The sequence below is a fragment of the Hordeum vulgare genome, chromosome 7H, assembly GCF_904849725.1.
Source record: "Hordeum vulgare subsp. vulgare chromosome 7H, MorexV3_pseudomolecules_assembly, whole genome shotgun sequence".
Classification (NCBI taxonomy): Eukaryota; Viridiplantae; Streptophyta; class Magnoliopsida; order Poales; family Poaceae; genus Hordeum; species Hordeum vulgare.
The window spans coordinates 497,703,058-497,712,946 of NC_058524.1; the positions used below are offsets into that span (position 1 = coordinate 497,703,058).

Here is a 9,889-nt window from a genome sequence, read left to right on the forward strand (position 1 = left end):
TTCTCCCCATAGTTGAGGTTTTCCTCTAAGGAATCCGACGAGATCACGAGTTTCGTGATAGAGGATTACTTTGCGGCCCGTGTACGTTTGTGATGGACTAGTTGGAGCACCCCTGCAGAGTTTAATCTTTCGGAAAGCCGTCCCCGCGGTTATGTGGCAACTTGGAATATTTTGTTAACATCCGGTAATAGATAACTTAATCATTAGCTAATAAAATTGCCAACTGTGTGTGTAACCGTGACTGTCCCCTTCGAAGATCTCTCTTCGATCGGGAACACGGTGGGGTTATGATTGACGTAGGTAGGTGTTCAGGATTACTTAGTGATCATTTATTATCGACCGCTAGAATAGACCACCTTCAATTCATGTTCTACGTAAGTTAGCCACCATATAAAGCTTAGGATACTGCAACCTAAATACTTCACCTGCCCAACCTAATAACTTGACTAGTTCTCGCACCGAGGTCATAGATTGCTGAGTCCCCGTGGCTCACAGATTCCTTCACAACACCAACAGGTTCAGGTACCCCCGAGACAGGTGATCCTGACGGCACGCAGCTGGCGTGGCAGTACGATGAGGAGAGCGACCGCCTGTACGTGAACTATCCAGAAGACTGGGGCGTGGTCGTGATCATGGGCAAGCATGCAGGGTAGCATAGTCATTTCTCATGTTTTGTAGTCCATAGAGGAACTACCTTGTTTGAATGCGTGATGTAACTCTGATATATTTATGAGATGGCAATTTAATCCCTTATTGTCATTCTGTTGATATTATGTATGTGCTATGTTACCATGTTTGCGAAACGCTTAGATGCGCTTCTTTCCAATTAGGGGCCTCGTTTCCCAAATCAGAAAGGACCGCATCTTAGTCGTTACAAGGCACCGCCGCTATGTGTGTGGGGGGGCAATAGGAGCTGACGGAAGAAGCATCGCCGCTGGATGTGAGGGAGGATGAGGCACCGACGATGGAGGAGGACATGGAGCTATGACCGGATTAGGAGGCCATCCTGAACTCCACCCACTCTGAGTCGGTTGTGGAGGCCAAGCATCTTCGTTGGCAGCAGACTGAGGAGACGCGGGCTGTGGAGGAGACATCGCATGCGAGTGAGGTCATCTCGAACAACGACGAAGACTAGTATATATACTGTTCGAAATATGAGCAATTTTCCATAGGATTTTATTAACAGAAAAGATAGGGAAAACATGACTACCATAAAATAGATGAAACAAGGCACACAATATAGAGATGAGACGAAAAAAGACATGTGCACATATGATCTAAAAGAGAACATATATAGAGCTGTTATATGTACACAAAACATCATATGAAAGGATGAGCAGAAACGGAACATACCTTGAAGTGAAAATAGAGCAAGAAGTTGCGGCAGGAACTCAAAGAAAAGGAACATGAGCACATACTGAGTTGCAACAGCAGTAGGGTTGATGTTGGCGTTGTCGTTGGCCATGTTACCGAAGAGGTGGTCGATGTCGGGGAAGAAGTCGTCGTCCGGGAAGAGATCGTCGGTGTCCGTGACGGAAGCTAGTAGTCGCGGTGAGCGCTCCCCAAAAACGTTATCGCCCTTCTCCCATACAGGACTCGAAGAAACGGAGTTTCGGAGTCCTACTATCCCGACATACGGTGCACGCCGCAAGTCGGGATGGAGAAGAACGTAGCAGTAGCACAGAGAGATGGAACCAATGGTGAGAGGAAATTCTGATGTGTTTCTCTAGAGAGGAGCGACCTCTCTTTTATAGGCGTGAGAGAAGGAGGCGAAAGGCCAGCGACGGGAGCTGAAAAGAACGAGGGAAACGAAACGAACAGACAGCAGCCGAAGGGTGCAACGTTCAACTTTCGAGTGACCTTTCGTATACCAGTCGTGCGTGGCAAATATTTAGTTTAGCTCGGCTCATTCCCACAACCCACGTCGTGACGAGACGAGGCGGGCGGCAGAGGAGGAGGAGCACGCGTGTATGTCTCTCTTGTTCTGAAGCTCATGCATGTGTGGAAACATCCTCCCTTATAAGGAGGTCCAACTCCCACTAAACAAGCAATGTGGGACTAAACATTTCCACCTCTTGCCTTGTACAAATGGGCTGCGTGGGCCTCTAGGATTTATTAGGAATTTCTGAAATTATATATTGGGTTGGCCCAAAAGTAGATAAAAATTCCAGCAATCCCCCACCAGATCCCAGAGGCACACAAAATTTTCCTTTGGTTCCAAAACACTGTTTTATATACCGATACTGCAGTGGAGACTCTTAAGTTGAACTTCCACCTAGAACTCTATGCTACACTAGTAAGCTACTTGAACAGTTGACTAGGCCTGGAACTGCAAGTTTTCTGTGAATCTAGCTTCACACAGAGCCTTGATCGATACTAGGCTACCGTGGGACTTCCCCGCGGGTGGAGCTTATGCGTCATACTCTGAGACCTTTCATGAGTTTACTAGAGAGCACCCTACTCTCATAGATTGTGACGTTAACAATCAGACTCATATAGGTATGTTCTTCAAAAGATGTTCTGCAGGATAACATCTCTGCTTCAATAAGCCAATTAGAACATATTAAGATGTATATCAACCTGCCTTGTAGTTTAGGGAAGTATTGCATCTTCATGGAGTGGTATTATCAATGATAAGGATACTTTCCTCTCAGTTGAACAATAGCTTGTCTTCCACATCTAATTCACGGGATCTCCGATCACAAAGAATAGGTTACCACTGTGAACAACTCAAATTGTGGGTCTCATACCCATCTCCCTCGATGTGTTATCTATCACATTACGTGATAGACCCTTAGTAAAAGGATTTGCCAGATTTTTAGATGTTTGCATATAATCCAATGCAATAACTCCGGAGTTTCTCATCTTCCTGAGAGATTTTAACCTTCTCTGAACGTGTCTTGATGACTTCATGTTATCCTTTGAGCTGCTCACTTTCGTGATCACAGTTCATAAGGATACCCGTTATAGGTTTCTCGACAACCGGCAAGTCACTCAGGAGCCACCGAAGCCAATCTACTTCGACCGTAGCTGTCTCTAGTGCTGTGAGTTCTGCTTCCATTGCTGACCTTGTTAAGATCGTTTTCTTGCAAGACTTCCAAGAAACAGCGCCACCTCCATGAGTGAATACATATCCGCTCGTTGCGTTTATCTCATCAGCATCAGAGATCCAGTTTGAATCACTATACCCTTCAAGCACCTTTGGGTGTCCAGTATAGTGAATTCCATAATTTACAGTGCCTTTCAAATAATGCAAAACTCTCTCTAGAGCTTTCCAATGCACATCTCCTGGTTTTGAGACAAGCCGACTCAGCTTGCTAACAGCAAAAGAGATGTCAGGTCTTGTAGCACTAACTAAGTACAAAAGCGAGCCAATAATCTGAGAATATTTCAATTGGTCTCTAGCAATTCTTCGATTCTTCCGAAGAAGCGTGCTGGCATCATATGGTGTGGGAGAGGACTTGCAGTCACTATATCCAAAACGACTCAAGATCTTTACCACATAGTGAGATTGAAGCAACGTAATCCCACCATCATTGTCTCTCAACAACTTGATGTTCAGAATGACATCAACCACTCCTAAATCCTTCATCTCAAAACAGTGAGATAGGAAATCCTTGACCTCCTTAATAACATTCAGATTTGTTCCGAAAATCAGTATGTCATCAACATACAAGCAAAGGATAACTCCCTCGCCCCCACCATGGCGATAGTACACACATTTATTAACTTCGTTTGCAACAAAGCCTGCAGCTGTTAAAGTTCTTTCAAACTTCTCATGCCACTGCTTGGGTGCTTGCTTAAGTCCATATAAAGACTTCAGCAACTTGCACACTTTTTCTTCATGTTCATCTACTACAAACCCATCTGGTTGTTCCATGTAAATTTCCTTATCCAACTCTCCATTTAGGAAAGCAGTCTTCACATCCATTTGATGAATGCGAAGACCATGTGAGGCGGCTAGTGAAAGTAGTACTCAAATGGTGGTCAGTCGAGCCACAGGTGAGTAAGTATCAAAGAAGTCTTCACCTTCCTTTTTGGTATAACCCTTAGCCACGAGTCGTGCCTTGTACTTCTCGATAGTACCATCAGGACTAAGCTTCTTCTTGAATACCCATTTGCATCCTATAGGTTTACACCCATAAGGGCGATCAGTGATCTCCCAAGTTTCATTTGTCAAGATAGAATCCATCTCACTACGGACTGCTTCCTTCCAGTAGTCAGCATCTTCAAACGCATAGGCCTACGAAATAGAACTGGGAGTGTCATCTATGAGATACACAAGAAAATTATCACCAAAGGACTTTGCAGTCCTCTGTCTCTTGCTCCTGATTTGAACTTCATTGTTCTCCTCCACAGTATTTTCAAAAAGTTCCATCAAAATGATAGGTTCAGTAATTGTAACTAATTCATGATTCGATGAATTAGGCATCTCCTTATTAGATGAGGTAGCCATATTCTTCATAGGAAAGATATTTTCGAAGGAAGTCGCATCATTTGACTCCATGACTGTACCGACATGCATGTCAGATACCTCAGATTTTACAACCAAGAATCTATATCCAATGCTATGAAAAGCATATCCGAGGAAAACACAATCCACAGTTTTTGGTCCTAGCTTGCGCTTCTTTTGAATTCGCACATTAACTTTCGCCAAACAACCCCAGGTTCGTAGATAAGAGAGTTTTAACCTTTTCTTCTCCCATTCCTCGAATGAAGTTATCTCTTTGTTCTTTGTGGGAACTCCTTTTAGGACATGACGACATGCAGTCAATATTGCCTCCCCCCACCATGCCTTGGAGAGACCTGATGTGTCTAACATGACGTTAATCAAATCAGTTAGAGTACGGTTCTTTCTTGCGGCTACCCCATTTGACTGAGGTGAATAGGGAGGCGTCCTCTCATGGATTATACCATGTTTCGCATAGAAAGAATCAAATTCATTTGAGAAATACTCTCCACCACGATCGGACCTAAGCCTCTTGATCTTTCGATCAAGTTGGTTTTCCGCTTCAGCTTTATAGATCTTGAAAAAGTTCAAAGCCCCATCCTTAGATTTCAGAAGATACACTTGGCAGTATCTAGTGGAGTCATCAATTAACGTCATGAAATATTTTTTCCACCTTTTGTCAAAATACCATTCGTTTCACATAGATCTGAATGTATGAGCTCTAGTGGTGCAAGGTTTCCCGTTTCGGCAGTCGTGTGAGACTTACGAGGCTGCTTGGCTTGCACACAAACTTGACACTTAGATCCCTTGACAATGGTGAAGCTAGGGATTAAGTTCAATTTGGCTAGTCGCGACATGCAATCAAAATTAACATGACAGAGACGTGAATGCCACACATTTGATTTACTATTGTTGCAAACATGATTAACAACTTTATTGCAAACATCAGCCAAGGATAAATGGAACAGGCCTCCTGACTCATAGCCTTTACCAACAAAAGTTCCATACTTGGATATTACAAATTTATTCGACTCAAAGACAAGCTTGTAGCCATCTCTACACAAAAGAGATCCGCTAACAAGATTTTTATTCAGGGAGGGGACATAATGCACGTTCTTCAGCCGCACGACCTTCCCCGAAGTAAATTTCAGATCGGCCATGCCAACACCACGAACAGAAGCACTTGAACCATTGCCCATCAGCACGGTGGAAGTCCCTGTGGACTGATAAGATGAAAACATGAAAACATCACAACATACATGCACATTAGCACATGTGTCAATCAACCAATCGGGAAAATGACATACTGAAAGGATAGTGGGAAATATACCATACCCAACATCCACCACGTCAGTGTCACCAATGACAACATTAGTGGTCTTGTCGTCTTTCCCATGTTGACGCTTGTCATAACGGTTAGGGCAGTTAGGTGCCCAATGATCAGTATCTCCGCACACATGACAAACGCCTTTCTTCTTGTCATTCTTCTTCTTGAAGTTGGTGTGTTGTACAGCCTTGTTCTTCCCATCGAACTTTGCTTTACCATCAGACCTGCCCTTATTCTTGAAATTGTGGGGCTGGAAGTTTTTCTTCTGTACCAGATTGGCACTAGATCCTTCCTCAATACCTCGAGCACGTGTGTCTTTTTCTCTCACCTTTTCTTCCACATCAAGAGTACCTATGAGATCCAGAACGGAAAACTCCTGCCTCTTATGCTTCAGTAAGGTAGCAAAGTTCCTCCACGAAGGAGGAAGTTTACTGATGATGCCTCCGGCAACAAAGTTGTCCGGTAGCATGCAATTGAAGTGCTCAAGTTCTCTTGCAAATGACTGTATCTCGTGAGCTTGCTCAACCACGGAGCGCTCTTCAGTCATCCTATAGTCATAGAATTGTTCCATGATGTACAGCTCAGCGCCAGCATCCGAGACCCCAAACTTGGCCTCGACTGCATCGCACATATCTTTTCCATTATCAATTGACGCATAAGCATCAACTATGTTCTCACCAAGAACGCTCAAGAGAGCAGCCTTAAACAAGGTATCCATTTTGTGAAAAGCTAGTTCCTGTTGAGCATCATGATCTCCTTCAGGTTTGCCAACAGTGGTGTCATAGCAGCTGATGGTTTGAAACCATAGAACAGTTCTCACGCGTCACCTCTTATAGTGGATACCCTCAAAAATAGGAGGTCTCATGGAAGCAAAAAAAATCACTCGGGGTAAATTGCCTATAATAAGATTTTTGGATTGTTCGAACTATGAGCAATTTACCATAGGATTTTATTAACAGAAAAGATAGAGAAAACATGACTATCATAAAATAGATGAAACAAGGCAGGCAATATAGAGATGAGACGACAAAATACATGTGCACATATGATCTAAAAGAGAACATATATAGAGTCGTTCTATGTACACAAAACATCATATGAAAGGATGAGCAGAAACAGAACATATCTAGAAGTGAAACTGGAGCAAGAAGTTGCGGCAGGAACTCAAAGAAAAGGAACATGAACACTTACTGAGTTGCAGCAGCTGTAGGGTTGGTGTTGGCGTTGTCGTTGGCCATGTTACCGAAGAGGTGGTCGACGTCGGGGAAGAAGTCGTCATCCGGGAAGAGATCGTCGGTGTCCGTGACGGAAGCCAGTAGTCGCGCTGAGCGCTCCTCAAAAATCTTATTGCCCTTCTCCCGTACAGGACTCGAAGAGACGGAGTTTCGGAGTCCTACTGTCTCGACATACGATGCACACCGCAAGTTGGGATGGGGAAGAACGTAGCAGCAGCACAGAGAAATGGAACCGGTGGTGAGAGGAAATTCTGATACGTTTCTCTGGAGAGGAGCGACCTCTCTTTTATAGGCGCAAGAGAAGGAGGCGAGAGGCGAGCGACGGGAGCCCAAGAGAACGAGGGAGACGAAACGAACAGACAGCAGCTGAAGGGTGCAGCGTTCAGCTTCTGAGTGACCTTTCGTATACCAGTCGTGCGTGGCAAAAATTTAGTTCGGCTCGTTCCCGCAACCAGCGTCGTGACGAGGCGGGCGGAGGAGGAGGAACGCGCGTGTCTCATACATGTGTGGAAACATCCTCCCTTATAAGGAGGTGCAACTCTCACTAAACAAGCAATGTGGGGCTAAACATTTTCACCTCTTGCCTTGTACAAATGGGCTGCGTGGCCCTTTAGGATTTATTACGAATTTCTGAAATTATATATTGGGCTGACCTAAAAATAGATAAAAATTACAGCATATACTAAGTAGTACATAGGCTATTCATTTTGTATGATTTTGTTTGGATCTAAGAGATAAAATATAAAAAGTGAGATGTGAACGACCAGATTTAAGATATGACTGATGAATGTTCACGGGTGCGTCCGAATACGTTCACTCACGTTTAATGGTCCGAATTTGTAAGTTATGGTTGATGCTTAAGGCACGGTAGTATAGGACAGTTCCCCGATTCATGAGCTCATTCCTTGCGAGCTGCAAGTTCTCGAATTTCTTTTGTAGTTCAAGTACGGCAGAACAAAGGGTATAAATTCAATGATTCAAAATTATAATCGAAGGCGCTACCAACATCGTAAACATTGATGTCCCTGAAAAAAACATCATAAGCATTGCTCTCGAATAATCATTGACAGAGAGCAATTGCATAGTGGAGTAGTTGCATGCATCGCAAAGTTAGTCCGGAACATCGCATAGAGAAGCATATCGAAACAATTCAGTGCTCAAGTATATCAAAAAGGTTAGACGTCAGACAGAAACATGGCATGCACAGCGCATGGACGCATGCGTGGAAACGCGAGGCGAGTGGAGCACTACGCCACTACATATAGCTTTCCTGCTCGACAAGACGACCTAGACTCGGGTCGTTGGCTCCCACATTTCCTCCTCGCCGGTCGTGCACGGCCAAGGTGTGACCTCACCACTCACCAAGCCGGACTAAGGGGCCGTGGAAATTTGAGCAAACACTTACGTGTGCCCGTCAAAAATAGCGTGATTATTATTTCCTATTCCCTCCGTTTCTAAATATTTCAAGTCTTTTAAAGGTTTTAGTAGAAAACTATATACAGATGGATATTGACATATTTTAAAGGTAGATTCATTTTACTCTGTATGTAGTTCACTAGCAATACGTTTAAAAAGACTTGTATTTAAAAGTGGAGGGAGAGTATGAAATTAAGGGGGCCAAAGCGATCTTTTTCATTTCCATGGGGGTCGGCATCTACAAATACGGGCCTTCCGCGAGCAGCAGGATATACACACACAGCTCCTAGTCTCCAGCTACTCACAACTCACAACTCGCAACATAGTAAGCAGCCTACCACATTACGATGGCGTTCTTCGCGAGAGCTGCACGCTTCATGGTGATCGCGCTTTTCGTCATCTCCGCCGTGATCATGAGCAGCTCCGTCTGCCACGGAGCCGGCAGCATCAGCGGTTAGCGCTTCCAAACTGTTTATTTCGTCCTCTTCGTCAATCTTCGTCTTCTCCTTGAAAGAAGATTCTTATTCCTGCGTTCTGAAATTCAGTATTAAAAGCCATGGATGCTTGTTTTCCTTCCAGGTGGTTCTCTGAACCCAAACCGTCCTGCGTGCATGGGAGGACGTCCGTGCCCTAGGCCTACGGGGCGATACCCCGGCCGTCCCTCCCGCGGATCCCCTTCCCCATACAATGGAGGGATCGGACGGCCTTGATGGACCCCTTCCTCTGTCATAGCAGTCTAGCAGCACAAGCTGCTGCGACAACCTTACTGAACCGAGAGTAATATCCGCTGTTACAAGTACCTACGTTTAGCACTATGAATAAAACTGCAAGCCTGGCCCTGGTATGAAATTACGAATGCTTATGCGAACGTTAAAGCTCGTTTCAGAGCTAATAAATATGGACAACGTGACTGCCATTGTGTTAAGACTTTGAAATCCAGATTCAGTCTACAAGACTGCCTCGTGCAATGAGAGTAAAATACTGGAACCGTCCAATCCGTCAGCTGTAGGCGGGCCGCACCGTTAGATCTTCATGCAGCAATTTTTTTTTCGATGCAACAATTTTTGGCGCGGTGCAGCAATTTTCGTCAACTGTTGTAACAAAAAAAATTGTAGCAAAAAAAAATACCTACATGATCGTAGTAAAAAACGAAGTTGATGGTGCGTGGTAGCAAAAGTCAAACGTCGGTTGTAGCAAATATCTACGTATACGTGTATGCAACTTTCTTAATGAACGGTTGCAGCAAAAAATTATGTCGAATATAGCAAAAACTAACACGGTTGTAGCAAAGGTCAAAACACCGATTGTAGCAAAAATCCGACGAACTCGAGTTGCAATCAACCATGAATGCAACTTTTTTAGTGAACATATGTAACAAATAAAAAACGTTTATAGCAAATATGAACGATGGTTGCAACAAATTTAAACGGGATAAAAATTACATGCTAGTCAGCTCGGGCG

The 9,889-nt window shown here is 44.1% G+C and overlaps 1 protein-coding gene across 1 annotated transcript; it reads left to right on the forward strand.

Moving 5' to 3' along the window:
* Positions 1-8,687: 8,687 nt before the first annotated feature.
* LOC123409075 lies at positions 8,688-9,344 on the forward strand. The gene is made up of 2 exons (XM_045102062.1): positions 8,688-8,881; positions 9,008-9,344. The coding sequence occupies exons 1-2, from the start codon at positions 8,776-8,778 to the stop codon at positions 9,136-9,138; spliced, it is 237 nt and encodes a 78-aa protein (XP_044957997.1). The 5' UTR covers positions 8,688-8,775; the 3' UTR covers positions 9,139-9,344.
* The last annotated feature ends 545 nt before the right edge of the window (positions 9,345-9,889 follow it).

Excerpts from the sequence above, each read along its gene's own strand:
- LOC123409075 (XM_045102062.1), top strand. The coding sequence starts at position 8,776 with ATGGCGTTCTTCGCGAGAGCTGCACGCTTCATGGTGATCGCGCTTTTC. Across the intron at positions 8,882-9,007 it reads CGGAGCCGGCAGCATCAGCG|GTGGTTCTCTGAACCCAAAC; the intron begins GTTAGCGCTTCC and ends TTTTCCTTCCAG.